The 21,363-nt window shown below is 37.8% G+C and overlaps 1 protein-coding gene across 1 annotated transcript in view; it reads left to right on the top strand.

Moving 5' to 3' along the window:
* SIM1 (single-minded family bHLH transcription factor 1) overlaps positions 1 to 20,568 on the top strand; it is a 125,355-nt gene extending 104,787 nt beyond the window's left edge. Inside the window, exons 10-11 of the mRNA XM_006881192.1 lie at positions 17,179 to 17,581; positions 19,841 to 20,568. Of these exons, the coding sequence (XP_006881254.1) occupies positions 17,179 to 17,581; positions 19,841 to 20,568 (1,131 nt within the window). The remainder of the gene's footprint in view (positions 1 to 17,178; positions 17,582 to 19,840) is intronic.
* The last annotated feature ends 795 nt before the right edge of the window (positions 20,569 to 21,363 follow it).

Here is a 21,363-nt window from a genome sequence, read left to right on the forward strand (position 1 = left end):
GCAGAGTTTAGAGCTGTTGTACATAGGGTCGCTATGAGTCGCAAGTGACTCGACGGCATATAACAACAAGAATAGTATATCCACAGAGAAGTGCCCAAAATTAAAACTAGATTTAGAAGAGAACTTAGAATGAGAGATCACTGTTGATGTTGAATGGATCGTGTCTGAAATTAGAGCATACCATAAAATAAATTACCTGTGTTCTATTGACTATGAAAAGGCATTCAACTGTGTATGCCATAACAAATGATAGATGAGAGAATGAAAAAACAATTAAATATTATTATACTTATGATGAATGTGTACATAGACCAAAAGGTAATCATTAAAATAGAATAAGGAAATATTTTATCATTCATAAAATCAGGAAAAGTGTGAAAAATGGTTGTAGCCTTTTACCATACATATCCAATCTGCATGCTGAGCAAATAATCCAAGAAGCTAAACTAGATGAAAGATGTAGCAACAGCACTGGAAGCTATTGTTGTTGTTGGGTGCCATCAAGTCAAGTGTGACTCAGAATGCTCCAATGAACAACAGAAAACTCATTTAAAAAACCCGTGGTGTGTAGATTGCTCAATCTTGCTTATTGAAAATGAAGATAAGTTGAACCACTTACTGAAGGAGGTCAGACTATAGCCTTCAATATGGATTATAACTCAGCATCAAGAAAAAAAAATTCTTGCAACTTGACCAATAAGTAAAATCAAAAGAAGTGGAGAAAAGAGTATTGTAAGCCTTGAAATTGGATATACCGAATTTTCTACTTTATCATTTTAAAAAATTGCCCTAGATCTTATAGTTATTTTTAATTTTTGTGCAAATCATTTGACTGGTATGTTAAAAATTTTGTTAACATATATTAGGAATTGTGCTAAATTAGTATAGCAATTTGGGGAAAATTAATCTCTTTTCTAGTTTAAGTGTTCTAATCTATGAACATGGTATACCTCTCCTGTTACTAAATCTTTCTTGTCTAATTTCTTGCTACAATATTTTGTAGTTTTCAGTTCAAAAGACATAATTTTATTAGACTTTCACCCAGGGATTAATTTTTTTATTATTAATTTTAATGAACATTTACAGAGATTTTAGATTTCCATTCATTCACTATTGCACTGTTCTCCTCTCTGATAACAGTGACTCTGTGTACTCCTTCCATTTTCTTTTGTTACTTCTTGGATCATTTAACATTCTATCCAAAGTATCCTTAAGTATTGCCACCTGTGGCTTGAATTTGTTTTTCAGCTCCTTCAGCTTAAGAAACGCTGAGCAAGTTCCTTCCTTTTGATTTTCTGACTCCAGCTCTCTGCACATTTCATTATAGTATCTTGCTTTGTCATCCCAAGCTGCCTTTTGAAATTTTCTGTTCAGCTCTTTGATTTCTTGCTTTAGCTTTGGCTTCTCGGCGCTCTAATGCAATACTCGGAGTCTTATCTGACATCCATCTTGGTATTTACTTCTTCTTCAGCCTTTGTAATGATCTTTTGCATTCTTCATGGATGATTTTCTTGATATCCTCCCAGAGCTCATTTGGTCTACGCTCATTGGTGCTCAAGGCGTCAAACCTCTTCCTGAGATGGTTTTGAAATTCGAATGAGACAGACTTAAGGTCAAATCTTGGTTCCTGTGGACTTGATTTAATTTTCCTCAACTTCAGCTGGAACTTGCATATGAGCACCTGGCCTGGTTTTCACTGCTGATATTGAGCTTTTTCAGCAACTCTTTTCACAAATGTAATCGATTTGATTCCTATGCATACCATCAGGTGAAATCCATGTGTATAGCCTGCGTTTATGTTTCTTATAAAAGGTCTTTCCAATGAATAACTCATTGAATGTGCAGAACTCTATCATTCTATCTTCAGGCTCATTTCTCTCACCGAGCCTGTGTTTTCCAGCTCTGATCTTTCTTCCCTGTTCCCAACTTTTGCGTTCCAGTCATCCATTACTATTAATGCATCTTGATTGCACGTTTGTCTTTGTTTCCTTTTTATTACCTTCCTGTAGATTATTTGAATACTTTTAGAATCTAATTTTGATGGATGTTGTTTTAAAGTGTGTTTCTTTGTGTATTTTTAAATATTTTTTATAAGTTTGCATACAATCATTCATATATATTGTGTTTCACTAATGTACATTGTGTTTTATACATTCATTTGAGTACTACATTTTATGGCAATTTTGCCCCATCTTTCCAAGTCCTCATTGAGTCCTGTTCTTTCACTCTCTTCCTGCTCACTAACCTCTGCTAGTCTAATGATTTTCTTCCCTTTCCCTTTTTCTACCCTGCCTTCTTCCCTTCCTCTGTTGAGTGTTTATACTTACCTTGATCAATTATTATCATATTTTCATAATAGTGGTCTTATGCAATATTTGATCTTACTTGACTGAGTTATTTAACTCAGCATAATGCTTTTTTTCTATGTTTCTATATTTGTTTTAGTCTTAGTTCTAGAATTTAAAATACTAAATGCTCATTTCTTGTTATTTTGCTGATGGTTCCCCATGTTGTATGAATGAACTTCATCATTTAGTATACTCCTCAGGAAGAAAAACATGGACAGTGTTTGGTGGAGCTCCCTGATTAAACTAAGCTTGGAAGCAGGAGTGGCATTCATGTCTGAAGGAGCTTGCCTCTGGAAACCCTATGAACTTGGAGAAATGAAGAAAGTTATACAAGTGTTCAAGTTTTTTGTTCATAGGGTTGCTATGAGTAGTCTGTGACTCGACGGCACTTAAACAACAACAACAACATCTGACTTCTTATATATCCATACAGTGAAGTCTTGTGCCAAATATCCTTTTTTTTTCTTAACAGTAATTTGATTTTCTTTCACAAGAAGTTGTAAATTTCCTTTTCTCTGTCTTTAAGGTATAACACGTTTATTAAGCGATGTGTTAGAATTTTGAGCATTTTAGAATATTTTTCCTTTGTGAAAGTAGGATTGTTTAAACAGTTTTAAATGTTTCTTGTTTCTTTAAAGTTTCTTGGTCTCCATATTTCTTTTTTATTGAAATTTTACTTAAAATTTATAGAGGCTTTGGATTTCCTTTCATTCATTGTTGCACATATTCCTCCTCAATTCACTTTTCTCTTTGAAAAGTAAAAGAAGAAAAATAATTCATTGTTATACAACCCCCTCCCCATCCCATTTCACTCCACTATGCATTTCTCATTCTGGACTCTTGTCATGAAAATAATACCTAATCATGTATTTATTTTAAACAGTTCTCTCCCTTATCCGTTTCAATGCTGTGTACATTATTTATCCCCTCTTGTTTTAGTTTCCCCACAATCACAATGTCAGACCCGCTTTACAACAGTGGCATTATACACAATATTTGTTCTTTTGCGACTGAAATATTTCACTCAGCATAATGTCCTCCAGGGTCACCCATTTTGTATAATATTTCATGAGTTCCTTGTTTTTCAGTGCTGCATAGTATTACATTGTGTGAATATACGATAGCTTTTCTATCCATTGGTCTGTTGATGGACACTTGGGTTGTTTCCAACTCTTTGCTATTGTGAACAATGCAGCAATAAACATGGGTATGCATATATCTGCTTGGGTGGCAGTTCTGGTTTCTTTAGGATATGTTCCCAGTAGTGGAATTGCTGAATCAAATTGTATTTCTGTTTCCAACTTTTTGAGACAGCAACATATAGCCTTTCATAGTGATTGCACCATTTTACACTCCCACCAACAGTGAATAAGGGTTCCAGTTTCACCACAACCTTGCCAGCACTGTTGTTTGCTGCTCTGTTGAATTTGACTATTCTTACTGGGGTGAGAAGATATCCTATAGTTGTTTTAATTTTCATCTCTCTTAGAGCTAGGGATTTTGAACATGTCTTCATTTGTTCTTTCACCATCTGAATGTCTTCTTTGGTGAAGAGTCTGTTTATATCTTGTGTCCATTTTGCAATTGGGTTGTTTACCTTTATCTTGTGGTGTGGCATCCAGATTTAACTGTCATCATTTTTCTTGTCAAAACTTAAAATGAAACATATTTTGAACCTTTTTTTCTTTATCTTCTTTCAACTATTGTATCTTTAAATACAAAAATATAAAAATCTTTGTTTTCTTGCATATTTTTCTGCCTTCAGTTTCACTTATTAAATTTCCATTAAAATCTATTGTACTTTTGAAAATATTTAGTTATGCTTCCATTATTCCATTTCTATGAGTTTGGCCAATTAATTTTTCCTCCCTATTTCATTTGTTTCTTTCCCATTTATTAGTGTTTAAATTTTGGTTAGTAGTGAAAAAATCCTGTATACTATGCTACTAGAGCTATTTAAAGTGTTAAATTTCTAATTTTAGCTATCTCTCAATGTATGTGTATCACAGATAGAAGCAATTGTGGAGGGTTGACACAGATGGAAAAGGAACAAGAGGGGAGCAGAGATGAATAGATATATAAGTAGAGTGAAGGGGAATACACGAGTACAGGGAGGAACTGGTAAAATGGAATAAAAGGCATTGATCGATTATAATTAATATTATAAAAGAAAATGTTTATGAATGATTGAAAACAAATTAAAAAGAAAAAAATATCCACCATAAAAAAAATAACAACAACCCCACAACATGGAGAGTGATCTGAGATCAAATAGCTTAAGTAGACCCTTATATGCAAGATTTGTTTTATTTACTTTCGTTACATTTTGAGTATATGTATTTTTGGGTGTGTTTATGTATTTATAATCATATCTTGTAATTGTCTCAACTTGTATGATATAAAGTGTGCCTTACCTTTGTACAGATAAGAAGATGGAAGTATGGAAAGGTTAAGAAATTTTAAAATATTCTGGAAGGAGATAGTGATTATGGCTGTACAATGCTATAAATGTAGAAAAAACTGCCAGAATTTACATTCACTCATTTTATGGAAATTATTTCTCAATAAGAAGAAATACTCTTCTATGTTGTTGTTGATTGTCGATGAGTTGAGTTTCCAGAGGCATGTGGTTTAGGAAGTGGATGCCACTCCTGCTTCCAAACCTGTTTTACAACTGGAAGCTCCACCAAACACTGTCCACATTGGAATACCATTCTAGCAAGGTTCAGAATCACAGCAACCCATACAACACATTGACAAAGAATGATGTACAAAGAGGAAGAGTGTTCCTCCAGATATAAAAGCATTAGTTTCACTTAGCAGTGGTTAAAAGTCCTTAAGTTGAATATGACTAATAATAAATTTTGCACAAAACTAAACTCTGTTCTAGAATTAACATCATTTCTGTACAGAAATCTGTTCTATAACTACCATCATTTCTGTACATTTATAGAGTTTAGAGAGATTTTTAGGGTTTAGAGAGTTAGAATTTCCAGATATATCTAGTTTAGGAAGTGGATGGCACTCCTGCTTCCCAGCATAAATCAGTCTGGAAGCTCATCCAAACACTGTGCATAATGGGTAACCATCATGGTATTTGACAAGAGTAGAATACCAGAAGAATGTCTGCCTGTACCTCATAGAATATGCAAAGGATTTTGACTGTGTGGATCACAACAAGCTATGGCTGACTCTGAAAAGAATGGGAATCCCAGAACATTTGATTGTGCTAATACGAAACTTATACTCGGACCAAGAGGCAGTTGTCAGAACAGAGCAAAGAGACACTACATGGTTCAAAATCAAGAAGGGGTTTCATCAGGGATGTATTCTGTCTCCATACTTTTTCAGTCTATATGCAGAACAGATCATCCGAGATGCTGGGCTATACGAAGAGGCATGTAGCATCAGGACTGGTGGAAGAATCATCAACAACCTGCGTTATGGAGATGACACAACCCTGCTTGCTGAAACTGAGGAGGACCTGAAGCGCTTGCTGCAGAAGATCAAGGACTGCAGCTTCCTATATGTACTGAAGTGCAACATCAAGAAAACAAAGATTCTCACCACTGGGCCAATTGGCAGCATCAGTATGGATGGTGAAGAGATTGAGATAGTTAACAATTTTCTTTTACTTGGCTCCACAATCAACACTCCTGGTAACAGCAGCCAGGAAATCAAGAAACAAATTGCATTGGGAAAGTTGGCTGGGAGGGACCCCTCAAGAGTACTGAAGAGCAACAACGTCAGAATGGAGACTAAGGTGTGCTTGATTCAGGCTATAGTCTTCACAATTATGTGCTATGCATCAGAGAGTTGCACGGTGAATAGGGTTGATAGGGAATTGATGCCTTTGATCTGTGGTGCTGGAGAAGAGTGCTGAACATACCATGGACTACTAGGAGAACAAACAGGTTTGTCCTGGAGAGGGTGAAGCTGGAAGACTCTTTGGAGTCAAGGATTCTGAAACTTCTTCTGACATATTTTGGGCATGTTGCAAGGAGGCACTGGTCCTTGGAGAGGGACATCATGTTTGGCAGAATGGAGGGGCATTGAAGGAGAGGAAGACCTTCGATGAGAAGGATCGATTCTGTGACTGGAGCGGTGGGAATAAGTGTGTTTGAGATGCCTAGGTTGGCACAGGATAGAAGAGTGTTTAGAGCTCTTGTACAAAGGGTTGCTATGAGTCGCAAGCGACTCGAAGGCACATAACAACAACAGCAACAATGGAGCAGTGTGCATCATCACAGCAACACCAAGTTGTTCAGTTCAGCAAACAGACAAAAGATTGCTGCATCATTTAAGTAATATTTATTTGAAAATTAATAAAAGGCACACCTTTAAGCAGACTTCCACCGTAGGCAAAGGCTCAAGGACACCTGCTCTTGGGGGCAGAGGAGCAATAATATACAAAAAATACGACCCCAAAAAAGCATAACCCCAAAAACTGCGCGTCATGACCATCATCCCAAAGCAGCAAAAAGCCAAGCTCTCAGGATGGAGTCTTCCATGCCCCTGTCAGGAGTCCCATCCCTTTCTCCTGGGGGTTTTAAAGCCACACCTTTGAGCAGACTTCTACCCTATTCATAGGCTCAAGGACGTCTGCTCTTGGGGGGAGCAGAGCAATAATACACATCAAACATGACCCCAGAAAACTACGACCTCAAAAAAAACACGACCTCAAACACTTCACTGTACTTGCCTTTCTATACAAACATGTAAAATACCTCTGTGTATAAATTTCTGTGTATCTCTCAATACTTGTTGAGAGTGAATACACTTAGTACTTCCTCACAGTTTTCTTTCATTTCATGGTTAATTATTTGATGAGCTTTTTATTAGTTGAGATGTTTGTATTTTCTACTTTTTTTCTTAAAGAATCTCAGATGAAATTTGTTGATTTTTTTTCTTATTTCTTTGCATTTCATGGACTGGGTTACTTGTTCATGAGTGCTCTTTCCTGCCGGTTTTATAAAGACAGTTTTATTTTTTTAAAAACATAGATAATGATGATAGCAGGGAGGCAAGAGGTAAGATTGCCCTGACTTGCTTTCTTTACTTCGTGTCTACTGGAGACTTAATTCTTTCACTTTTTTGTTCACTTTATGACAGTGTCTCTAATGGACGTTTCATTCTTTATTTAAATTTTGCTCTTTTGTAAGTATGTTTCTCTGAGTCTTTCCCATGGATTCTACTTCCTTTTGAATTCCTCCCTTGTGGGCAGTTCCGGGAACCTCCAAGTAATAACTTAATATTTTGAAACTTATTATTTTAGTTTTCCTTTCTGAGGTTGATTGAATTTAGAGATGTCAGTGTTTTCCTCTCTCTTTTTCTTTTATGAGGTCTTGTGGTGTAGTTGTTAGGTTCTACCAAGCTGAGTATGACTCACAGTGACCCTGTGAACAACAGGTCTGAATTCTGTTCTATCCTGTGGCATCCTCATGATTTCTGACATATTTGAGCCCATTGTGATAATTACTGTATCAGTACATCTGGCTGAGGATATTTCTCTTTTTTCCCTACTCTCACCTTTACAATCATGATATCCCTCTCCAAGGAATAGCCTCTTTTAGCAGTATGCTCAAAGTATGTGAAACAAAGCTTTATCATCTTTGCTTCCAAGAAGCATTCATCTATACCTTCTCTAAGACATGTGTGTTTGTTCTTTTAGCAGTTCATGGGGTTCAGCACTCTTTTCCAACATCAGAGCTCAAAAATATCAGTTCTTCTGTCATCCTTAGTTATTGTCTAGCTCTAAGATGCATGGCAAGTAGTTGAAAACACAATGGCCTGAATCAGGTGTATCTTAGTTTTAAATCTGATATCATTACCCATCAATATTTGGATATGTTCCTGACTACAGATTTTCCCATTGGAATATATATGTTCCCTGATCTCCTGACTGCTGGTACCAAGAGTATTGATTGTGGATCCAAGTATGATGAAATTGTTGACATTTTAATCTCTTTTTCATCCATCATGTTGTTCCCTATTTTGTTTTCCTGACTTTGAGATTCAGTCTACTGAAGGCTATATTCTTTGATCTTTTGTAGCAAGCCCTTCAAGTCATCCTCCTTTTCAGCCGTCAAGGTTGTGCCATCTGCATAATATAGGTTATTGATGAGTCTTCTTCCATTCCTGATGCCACATATTTCTTCATAGAGTCTATATTCTCAAATAATTTGTTCAGTTTACAGATTTAATTGTGTTGTAGTAAATTACTTAATACTTTTTTAACAAAGTGTTTTAGTCATATAACTCTCACCACATGGCTGGCTGCAGAGATGAGGTGCTTGTGGCCTCCAAGGGAACTGGATTACTTGCTAATAAATAAGGTATATGACATCATTTGCTTAGGGCCATACAATAAGATGTGTAGAATGTAAATGTGTATAATGGCTCACTTTTCCCATCCTACCAGAGATGATAATGAGGATCTTGATGCTGTCCAGAAACAAGAGCCAGAGAGTGCAGTAGAGTCTTGAGGCCTGAGATCCCTGTACTGAAATATCCTTAATACAAAAGACAGAGAACTGTTATACCTGAATGATGACAAATGGCTGGCTGAAAAAATTGTGCCATCAGAGATAAAGAACCAGGAGACAGGAACAAGACATAACTGTGGGCTCCTGGCTCTCAGAAAGAGAAAGCTGAGAGTTTTTGGAACAGAAGGCATACTGGTAGAGCAGACACCTTCAGGCATTTGTTGGAAGCTAGATTTAGTGATCCATGGAGCTAGAACCATACACCTTGGGCCCAGGCTGTGGTAGAATGGAATGGCACTAACTCTTAAAAATGGTGGAACCAAAAGAGTTGTTTGAGTAGAACAGAGGCCAAAGCTGCAAAGCAGAAGAACTGAGAGAGGTCTAAGAGAATTTTGTTATTCTTGCCCACATAGGGCAGAGGTCAGGCTTAATGACCTAGGATCAGAAAGAAATATGTCATTGATCCCAGCTAAGAGTCTGTCTTAACTGGGAATGGTATAATGAGTTGCTCCTGAACCTGAGTTGTAACATGTTACCACCATAAATAAGCCTTATAATTGTGAGTACTGACTGTGAGCTCTGTGTGATCCTTGTAATGAATTATTGAATCTAGAAGAGAATTAATGTGTGTTATGGAAGGGACAGTTACTGTTAGAAAAAGTTTTAGAACATAGAGTGTAGGGACATTTCTAGTCTTCTATAAATAGACTTTGGATTGCTATTACTATTGATTGGGATTTATTCCTGTTATGAAGTTAATGGAAATCAGATGCTGATACCCCTACATCCACATTGTTTTCTGCAGGTCTCATAAATGTCCCTTTACTCTGCTCATTGTTGTTGTTATGTGCCGTCGAGTCGCTTTTACCTCATAGCGACTCTATGTACAACATCCCTAAACTCTGCTCTGTCCTGTGCCAATCTCACCGTCTCCAATACACCGATCCTGATTACCTCAGTCACTGAATCAATCCACCTCATAGAGGCCCTTCCCCTCCTGCGCTGTCCCTCCACCCTACCAAGCATGATGTCCCTCTACAAGGATGGGTCTCTCCTTACAATATGTCCGAAGTATGTTAGACAGACTCTAAGGAGCCGCCTGGTTTAACCCTTTCCAGGATGAATCTGTTTGTTTTCCTAGCAGTCAATGGTACCCTCAATAATCTTCTCCAGCACCACAGCTCAAAGTCATCAATTCTCCTTCCATCCTCTGAGGTCATTGTCCAACTCTCTGATGCATAACAAGTGATAGCAAAGACCATGACCTGTATCAGATGCACCTTAGTCTCCAGAATGACACCATTGCTCTTCAGTACTTTGGAGAGGTCCCTAACAGCAGAATTTTCCATGTCAATACGTCTTTTAATTTCCTGGCTGCTGGTGCCAAGAGTGTTGATTGTGGATCCAAGCAAACTAAAGCTGTGAACAATTTCAATCCCTTCACTATCCATCCTGATGCTGCCATTTGGTCCAGTGGTGAGAATCTTTGTCTTCTTGACATTAAGCCTCAATCCATATTGGAGACTGCAGTTCTTGACTCTCTGCAGCAAGCACTTCAGGTCCGCCTCAGTTTCAGCAAGCAGGGTTGTGTCATCTGCATAATGCAGACTGTTGATAGACCTTCCACCAATTTTAACCCCACATTTCTCCTCATAGAGCCCAGCCTCCCAGATAATCTGTTCTACATACAGGTTGAAAAGGTATGGAGACAGGACACATCCCTGTCGTACGCCATTCCCAATTTTGAATCATGCAGTCTTTCCTTGCTCTGTTCTGACGACTATCTCTTGGTCCAAATATAAGCTACTCTTTAGCATGGTCAAGTGTTCTGGGATTCCCATTCTTCTCAGAGTCAGCCACAGTTTGTCATGATCCACACAGTCAAATGCCTTTGCATAGTCAAAGAAACACAAATATACATTCCTCTGGTATTCCCTGCTTTCAGCTAAGATCTGTTACTCTGCTTACTGCACCCATAATTTTATAGCAGTAACATGGTACTAGAAATATTATAGCTAATATCAGATGGATCTTGATGATCATGATGGATGGGGAAGAGATTGAGATTCTTTTCCAGTGCTACAACTCACAGGCGTCAATTCTTCTTCTGTCATCCTTAGTCATTATCCAGCTCTCTGATACATAGCAAGTCACTGAGTAGACTATGGCCTGAATCAGACACATCTTAGTCTCTAGACTGACATCTTTGCTTCTCAGTACTCTGGAGATGTCCATGACAGCAGATTTTCCCAGTGCAATTAGTCTTTTGTTTTCCTGACTGCTGGTGTCAAGAGTATTGAGTGTGGAGCCAAGCAAGCAAGTTAACAGCCTCAATTTCTTCTCCATTTATCATGGTTCTTTTGTTGTAATAATTTGCACACCAAAAGATATTGTATCAGCACTATAGATATGTGTCTTGATGGAATACTTAGGGTAATGTTGCCATTACAATAAAATTATAGTTTATATACCTTAAAATAGGCTTATTTAACCATTATGTTAGCCCTCATTGCATCAGGAGGGTAGGAGGTAGGGTTACCAGCTATCTTAAGTTCATACATATGGTCTTGCAAATCATTAACAGCTGCGGGACCAATATAAGAGAAGCTAGTGAGTTTTCTACTACGTGAGGTACCTAATGGTGGTAACGGAGAAAAGGTGGAGACTGTGGCTGATGGAGCAAAGACTGTGGAGCTAATGTGAAAAGACTGTGGTAAGGTGTAACCAGAGGAAGCTTGCATTTATGTTACAGTTAAAAGTTTTACTTGCTGGATGATTGAAGGAAAAGTTGACTTATACGCACTCTGAGATAAACTTTGCTGGATGATTGAGCATCCCAGAGGCTTCTTCTATTGGTGCTGCTGAACTGAACCTGGACTGTCACTAATTGAAGAATTGTGTCTTGTTAACTGGGTTTGGGATTCCTGGACTAATAGACCTGGACATGTGCTGTGTGATATTCTTTGCCTCTCCCACTCACCAACCTATTTATCTAATAAATTCCACAACTGAGAATAAAAAATAAATATAGTTTATATAATAACTTTCTTTTTATAACTATTATAAAATGGATTTTATGTTTAGTTCTAAATAATTATCTTCTTTAAATAAAACTATAAAGGTAAGTGTAGGAACCATAGACTAACACTTGTTGTTGTGTGCTTTAGAGTCAGAACTGACTAATAACTGATCTTCCAATGAGTTTTCAGGGGCAATTAATCATATAGGAGAAATTTTCTCATTCTTTTCCTGTAGAGCAGATGATAGATTCAAACCATAAGCCTCTGGAATTAAAGCATAGTGTCTTATCACTAGGCCACAAGAGCTCCCTACTAGAAAGGATATTAAGTTTAATAATATAATATGGAATATTAGAGCCGAAAGAAAAATTAGTGAAAGATGAATATACCCCACTATGCTATTCTATATGTTCAATTAAGATAGAGAAAATAATTTCTCTGAAGTTACCCTCAGAGTTAGTAGCAGAGATGGGCTGGAAAATGAATTCTTTAAAATTCTGTCCTCAGCACTTTCTTCATAAATGTCTCCAACTCTTGTCCAGCTTTTGAAAAGTAAGGTATTATACCTGTTTTCTTCATGAGACAAAAGAAATGAAATCACTTGCCTAAGATTATGCATATGACATCAAAAGTAGATGTAGGATGATTAGGGGTCATTTCATGCAGCAGGCACTCATCTGCCTATGCAAAGTGCATTTCCTGGATTACTGCTTTCCTCTTTTCTTGCCAGGTATTCTTCCTCAAATATTTAATGAACATCTTAAATTTTTCAGATCAAATAGTAGGGTGGTAGTGGCCTCAATAGAATTTTAGTATAGTGTAGTTCCTTTTAAAGAGATGAATATGGTTCAAAGTTTCAATAGTGCAGAGTTATAAGTCATTCTCTTGAAAAATAAAAACTCTGCTTTAGTGCTAGCCTTCTTTCCACCCCTAAGGCAGTGTGGGATCTTAGTCTAACTGTAACAACCCAACTTCTGCCTGCTTGAATATCTCAGGGCAGTGCAATGGCTGTTGTCATTCTCTGACTATTGACAAGAGACTTATCTTTTCAATTCGTCTTCTGGGTGCTCTTCAAATGTGTGCCTCATATATGTCAGGGATGCCTTGTGTTGGATTTTCTTTGTAAGTGAAGGACAGAATGTTGTCTGCTGCGCCAATAGCACTTTCCCATATACACTCAGAAAAAGCTTTTCCCCCTCTCAACAGGGCTCAAAAGTCTTGACTGGAGTACTTCAGAAATAGACCTGGTTTATACTTTTATAAAAACAAGCAGAGTCTGGGTAACTCCTAGCTCAGAATAGCACTGGTGATCTGAGATTCTCCTAGGTAAGCTCATGGATGGTGCTACCAAAAGCAAATGTATAGAACTCTGATCCTCCCTCAGCATAAGGATAGTGGATTCCCACCCTTTCTTTGGTGAAAATGAGATCTAGAGAGAGAAGCTGCTGTCCATTGAGAGCAAGGCTTACGGCATGTGTGGAGTTTGATATAGGCAAGTGTGCTCAGGATGTCTGGATGTATTCCATTATACAGTCCTTCAGGGAGAGAAGTTGGATTTTTACATTTTTTCCTTGATGGAATATGTTGATAGTCCATATGCACATTTGGAAAATAATTAAAGTGATAATTAGAAAGGGTAATGGAAAATCTTGAACCTGGAATTTGTATAGAACTTTGTACTTAGCATGCTATATTTATTAGCATACTTATGAAGCTGCCCAGACAAGCCTTTGTACCTCATCTCTTTGACTCCATGAGGCTTCTGCTAGGCTAATTTGTCTGTTTGCAATGAAGTGGGGAGAACTAGAATTACTTCTGCTCAAAGTCAGCCTTATCATGAAGTTATGCCAGTTTGCCTTTTCCTGGGAAGGTCTCTTCATAAATGGAACTTGTTAAACCAGCATGTGGTGAGAGATAGTCTCTAGTGGAGATTAGACATATTCCCTTTTCTCTCTGCAACACACACCCTTCTCCTTCTTCTAGGGTAAAAAGGAGCACTTAAAATGGACTTATACCTTGGTTTCTGGGCTATCCAACAGATGCTGCTAGTTCTCTGAGAAATCACTCCAATATTTGATTGTTTCCTCGCCTTTTCCCCCTTAATAGCTGTTCCTTGAATTTAAAAAGAAACATTTGGACTCTAGACTCTGTGGCCAGAGTGTCACTATGAATTGACTATAGTGTCTTAGCAAAACTCTGAGTGATGTATTTTGCCCACCTATAAAATGAAGATTGATTTTCCTTCTCATTAGTTGTTAGGCTAAAATGACACAATACATATAATGTTTATCATATCTCTAGCACATATCTTACTCTCAATAAATAATGTGTATTATCATTATAGCAGGTTGTCTCTACATAGAACCTAGAATTGTGCTTGACATTGCCATCAAACACTGGTAGTTTGTGCTGCTACCCAAAGTCATATGGTTTAAATTGATCAGCTTGTCTACAGGAGAAAGATGAGCAATCTCCTCTCCTGTGATTTACGACCTCTCAAAACTCACTGGAGGGTCAGCTATGAGTAGGGTTTGGCTTGAAGGTACGTAAGAACAAGTTCCACTAGCTTGTAAAGAATATCTCTTAAGCACTGCTGAGAATTTCACTATTACTTTTTACCTGCCTAAATATTCTGATTTCAGTGAGTTACAACATTACCTGTAGCTTGTTCGTTTCTGATGATCCTATGCACAGGGTCAGTGAAGGGGAGGAATACCCTTAATGAGATTGATTGACACTGTAACTTTAGCAATGGTTTTTTTTTGTGTTAGAGAAGATGAGGATGGCACAGGATAGAGCAGGTTTCAGGTTGGTTGTTAAAAGGCTTGCTATGAGTTGTACTCCAATCAATGGAACCCAGTAGCAATAACAATATGTATATTTGAAGTTTTGCTTTAGAAAGCATAAAGTGCAGCCAACTGGTATATACAGGCCTAGATCATATATAGGGACAAGACTTTTTAAAAATTTGGATGTAATTGAATTTTTAAAACTTTATGAAATATTTTTACTATGTATAAATACAGTTAACAGTATAATGTGAAGAGTTAACCTTCAGCACATTGGTACCTTAAACTCACTGTCCCCCCCTGGTATTTTAATTAAGAAAAAAAGTGTCGAAAGTTATTAGAAGCAAAACATAGAACTCTCTTAGACTCTTGCTTTAACCATATATATACCTTGGATAGTGTTAAAGAACTTGTGTTTCAATCTTGAATCTGCAAGCTGCTTGTTTGTGGTTTTGTTTTTTTTTTTAAACTGTGCTTGTTATTTTTTTAAATTGTGATAAATATGTTTGAAACTAAATACTTACCATTTCCACATCTTCACAAATAGGGTTTGGTAATGTTTAATTACATTTCCTATTTTGCTCAATCATCATTTTACCATCTCCACACTTCCCCATCTCCACTAACAGAAGTTCAGCGTCTCCTATGGCATTGAATTCTCCTTTCCCATTCTTTTCTCCTTCTCAAAAAAAAAAATCAATGCATGTGGAGTTCAAACTAACTCATAGCTGGCCCTCCAGCAGCATTTTGGAGGATGGAAATCCCAGGGGAGGAGATTGCCCATCTTTATCCGTCAGAGCTGCTGTCAGTGAGGTGCCACCTTTGAATTTGCTGTGCACCTCTCTACAGGCTATGTGACCACATCTCTCTACTCTTCCCCCTTGTAACCATTAATGTTATACAGTGAGATCATACAATATTAGCCTTTTGTTACTAACTTATTTCACTTATGATGTTTTCAAGGCCCTTTATACTGTGGCATGCATCAGGACTTCATATCTCTTTATGATACCTCCATCGTAGATATATCCCACATTTTATCCATTTATATACTGATGAGCATTTAGGTTGCTTCTGCCTTTTAAGTATTGTAAACAGTGAATGAACACTACAAGTGTCTGCATTCCTGAATTCAATTCTATTGAGTGTGTTCCTGAAAATTGAATTACTGCATAAGAGTTTATATCTTTTTAAAATTTTAAACCATGTAGTATTCCCTGGCTCTGTTCTCACAATAGCCTCTTGGTGTAGGTATAGGTCTTACCTGAGCACAATTAAGTGTTCTAGGATTCCATTCTTCTCAATGTTAGCCATGATTTGCCATGATTCATACAGTCAAATACCTTTGTGTAGGCCATAAAGCACAAACAGACAGTCTTCTGGTATTTTCCATTTTCAGGACGGATTCATCTGACAACAGCAATGATATCCCTGGTACCCCACCCTAAACCTAGCTCGAATGTCTGGCAGTTCTCTTTTTATGTATTGTTCTAGCTATTTTGTATAATCTTCAGCATTATTTTGCTTGCATATGATATTAATGATATTGTTCAATAATTTCCATACTGCGCTGGGTGACCTTTCTTGGAAATGCAAACAAATATGAATCTCTTCCAGTCATCTGGCTAGTCACCCGCCCTCTAAATTTCCTGGCATAGACTAATGAACACATGTAGGCTGCATTTGTTCTTTGAAACATTGATCCCGAGAGCTGCTTTTTTGCCCGTGCCTTCAGTTTGAATTACTGGACTTTGGTCATGTGGTACTTATGGAAATATTTCAGTATTGGTCAATTCTTTTTTGTACAGTGATTCTGTATCTTCCCTCCCTTCAACAGCCAATACGGAGCTCTGGTGGACTAGACCATAGAGGGTTGCACAGCTAACCCAAGGACATCGCTTCTCTGATGGTTCTAATCCACCAGTGGATCCTTAGGAGAAAGATAAGCAGTCTCCTCCTGTGTGATTTACAGCCTTCAAAACCCTGCTGCACAATGGAATACTCTGCAGCACGCAGGAGCAATAACTTTGCAAATCATTACCTAATTTGGGAGGGACTGGAGAGCATTATGCTGAGTGAACTAACTCAGTCCCATAGGATAAATATTGTATAAAACCATTATTGTAGAATGAGTATAAGGATCCAACAGGGGTGGGAGAGGCTGGAAGCAGAGGGATGTAGATGTGCAGGGGGAAGAGGTGATTAATCATTGGTGTGTACAATTTGATGGGTGGGGAGAGGTGAGGGAAATTGAAAGAATTTATTTGAATTTGTGTTACAATTTTGTAAATAAACTAATGACAAGAAAAATCCCTGCTGCAGGGGACCAACTGTGAGTTGATTTTCACTGAAAGTCTGTATTTTTGTTGAGACAGTAGTCAAAAGAACTCTCCCCTCCCCAGATCAGTTCTAGTTAGCATTATCCATAGGGCCCTCAAATAAGGCCTGTTTTGGTGTCGGTGAACCTATACCTCAGAGGATTTGTGGGATGTGACATTTTTGTTGTAATGCGCTCTTCCCACTTTATTTGTTTCAGTATTCAGGATTTCATACGGAAAGATCTGAATCTGACCATGACAGCCAATGGGGCGAAAGTCCCCTGACAGACACAGCCTCTCCGCAGCTTCTGGACCCAGTGGACAGACCCAGTGCTCAGCACGATGCATCCTGTGCCTACAGACAGTTCTCAGACCGCAGCGCCCTCTGCTATGGCTTTGCGCTGGACCATTCCAGGCTGGTGGAGGAGAGGCATTTCCACTCCCAGGCCTGTGAGGGAGGCCGCTGCGAGGCAGGCAGGTACTTCCTGGGAACGCCGCAGGCCGGGAGGGAGCCCTGGTGGGGCTCTCGAGCAGCCTTGCCCCTAACCAAGGCCTCCCCAGAAAGCAGAGAAGCCTATGAGAACAGCATGCCTCACATCACCTCAGTCCACAGGATCCATGGTAAGATCAGCTGAAATGATTCGTGAATGTTCATTATTAGGCCTATGGGCAGCTTTAGAACATTCTGGTGTTGTAACTGATGCAGCTAGTTTTCCCTTTTGCATTTACAAAGCAAGCAGTCACACCAAAAGGATTTTAAACACCAAATCTATCTGCTGAAATACATTGATACTGTTAATTTTTACTTGAGTTCAAAGAAAAAGGTTTATCTTTGCCAACTACATTTCTTTTGGAGAAGCGAGGCAGGCGGGGAAATCTTCATTTTAAACATAATAAAGTGATAAAAATTAAGTTAGAAGTAAGAGCTATTGGACTTTCTGGTGGAGTAGTCCGTAGTCTGTAGGGAGTTGTACTGTTAATCCCCAAACCAAATTTTTCTGTCAGTTAGAATCCACCAGAGGCTCTGTGAAGAAAGACTGACGGTCACCTCCCTTGAAATTTACAACCTCATGCTTGGAGGGTCAGCTGTGAGTCTGTTCCAATTAGATGACAGTGAGTTAGCAATTAAACATGTAATATGTGCACATTTAGTCCTGTGGTTTCCCCCCTTTATTCTCATCCTTCCATGTAGACTTAAATAGCATTTGGCTCCACTTATTTAAGTGCTTTTAAAATTTTTAATAAGGACACTCTTTTTTTTGGAAATATCTTTGTTTTATGGACTGTCACTGATATCATAAAATGTTTAAACTTTTGGGCTCCTGGACAGTAAGTCTGTCTTTTAGTGATCATTATAATAAGCCACAATATTCTCAATGAGTAAAGGATGGAGTTATGTATAGAATTCATCAGATTTTCACTTTGTGATTATTATTTGACTTTAAAAACACATGGAAATGAGAAATACAGTTACAACATTTAGTGAAATCTTCCTCTGTCCCATGTTAAAGTCAACTGGTTATGGAGCAGCCCTTCCATTCATTTCCAGGTTAAATTCAGACTGACCTTTGAAACTCTCCCTATTTCATGAAAATTTATATTGACCCAAATGTTCTAATGTCTTCTTGTGTCTTTAAGAGGAAACATTGTTGTCTCTGCCCCAAATGTCTCCTATACTGACTTCAAATATTGCCAGTGCAGGTTTCACCTTTTATGACTGATTTAGATCTTTTTCTGTCCTTGCTTTTATTTTTCTGCTTTTACTTTCAGTTTCCTTGGTGTGGGAGATTGGTGAGGGAAATTTAGGGCAAAGGGCAATTGGTTGCCAAAGAATGGAGTGAAGTGAAAATCCTGGCTTAACCTACATAGTCTAAAAGGAAATATTAGAAATAAAATAAGAGGAAAAAGAAAAAGGAAAGCAATAAACAGTGTGATCCTAGGTTTCTATGATGCATTAAGCAGTTTACAACTTTCCTCTATCTCTTTGGGTTTCACTGTTTTGAGAATGATCTAATTTTTGGAATATATTCCAGACACATTATTTCTCAAAAGTTTATCCCTCTCCTTGGTCCAAGACAAGTTGTAATTAAAAATGTAAATATTTATTTATTCCTTACATTACTTAAGAAGGAATCTAAGATAGCTAAGTAGTTACATGAGATATGTGAAATGGATTTTTACTCCTAGATTTGAGAAGATAATTTTTATTATTTGATTGAAAAACATCCTTAATATCCTCAACTATCCCAAATAACCTAAAAACTAGCCCTCACATAGCCCCCACAACTAACATTAGAGATTCTTGTATCTCTACTTGAAATACATTTAGTGGTATTGATGTTGTAAGTGATTTATTTAGAATTGAGAGAGTAAATCCAGCCCCAATTACTGTCTTCCTCAAATCCAAGCAGAATTATTTCTCAAACAGAAATTGAACATGATGCTCCCTTAGAACATAACACATGGCCAGATTCTGTGTTTCTCCTTTATTATTTATATGGACATGTATTCAGATTCTGTGTTTCTCGTTTATTATTTATATGGACATGTATTCAGATTCTGTGTTTCTCCTTTTATTATTTATATGGACATGTATTCAGTAATATGTATATATAGAGAAGCACACTTATTATACTATTTTTTGCTAATTGGCATTCACAAACATATGAGGAAGGTTAGCCTTCTGAGAAACTTGTTATACACTTCATCTGTACTTAAAGGCCACTGGGAAATGTGTTCCAGCATTATAAGAAGGTACTCAGTCTGCCATGTGAGCTTGTATAGATATAAAATATTGAAGTATGTTTTAAAATGAAAGAGAAAATGTTTCTTCTCTTCTTAAAATTCTGCCAGTGAGCTTTTGCATTTTCTAATTTCTAGGACGAGGTCATTGGGATGAAGAGAGTGTGGTCAGTTCTCCAGACCCCGGGTCTGCCAGTGAATCAGGTGACCAGTATCGCACTGAGCCGTACAGCAGCCCTCATGAACCTAGCAAAATTGAAACTCTGATAAGAGCCACCCAGCAGATGATTAAAGAAGAAGAGAGCAGATTGCAGCTAAGGAAAGCACCTCCAGACCAACTGGCTTCCATTAATGGAGCTGGGAAAAAACACTCCCTCTGTTTTGCAAACTACCAACAGCCTCCAGCGACAGGAGAGGTCTGCCATGGCTCAGCTCTTGCCAGTACTTCACCTTGTGACCACATCCAGCCGAGAGAGGGAAAGATGCTGAGCCCCCATGAAAATGACTATGACAACAGCCCCACTGCACTGTCTCGGATAAGTAGCCCCAATTCAGATCGCATTTCAAAATCCAGCTTGATCCTAGCTAAAGACTATCTACATTCAGATATATCTCCTCATCAAACAGCAGGAGACCATCCTGCCATCTCTCCAAACTGCTTTGGCTCTCACCGCCAGTATTTTGATAAGCATGCTTACACATTAACTGGATATGCCCTGGAGCACTTATATGACAGTGAAACCATTAGAAACTATTCCTTGGGCTGTAATGGCTCACACTTTGATGTAACTTCCCATCTAAGAATGCAGCCAGACCCTGCTCAAGGACACAAAGGAACATCTGTTATAATAACCAATGGAAGCTGATGTTTTTCTAAAATATTTTGTTCTTTAAGGATCTCTGAAATATATTTATGTTTAAATGCCCCATTACTAACATATGCTATGCCACAGATTATTAGAGATGATAACTTAAATGACTATATATTTGGCACGTGTTCCTGGGAAAAACCCCAAAAAACCCAAACCCAACCCATAGCACTAACGTTTAGAGTCATACACACATAATGGAGTGAAAGTGGATATACAAATTGCCCCTCTAATTATGTGAAAACCAGAATAGATCAATTCTGAATTGAAAAAAAACAACACTAGATTAAGTGGTCAGTATATATAACCCCTTGAGAGGACTGAGAGAGGATAGTATTTTATTGTGATGATCCAGTGAACATCACACACACACACACACACAGCTGTTCACAAACTGGTGTGTACCCTTCACAGGCAGAAAAACAGAATCTATGGCATAAAATATGCCAAAAATGTGCAAATTTTTAAAGCTTAATACAATACGCTTCTAAACTATGCTGAGAAATTCCTATTTCCAAAATAATTGAAAGAGAGAAAGAGAGAGAGAAAGAGATATCTTGTGAACTAGTTTTGTGATTTCCACCAGCCTACTCATTTGGCTCAGGCATATTTTAGGGGAATGGTTCTGGATAAGGTTCAAAAATAAATTTTCACCTGGTATCCATTATAAGCAATCAGGAAATGGTGATTTTTCACCTTTCTTTTGAGTTCAACAAGGAACAGGGTTGCACTGACATAGTAGTAAGAGTTTTGCAAGGTAGAAGGACTAAGACATTGGGACACTCATTTGGA

Source organism: Elephantulus edwardii, unplaced genomic scaffold, assembly GCF_000299155.1.
Source record: "Elephantulus edwardii isolate Elephantulus edwardi_28Jun2011 unplaced genomic scaffold, EleEdw1.0 scaffold00013, whole genome shotgun sequence".
Taxonomy (NCBI): domain Eukaryota; kingdom Metazoa; phylum Chordata; class Mammalia; order Macroscelidea; family Macroscelididae; genus Elephantulus; species Elephantulus edwardii.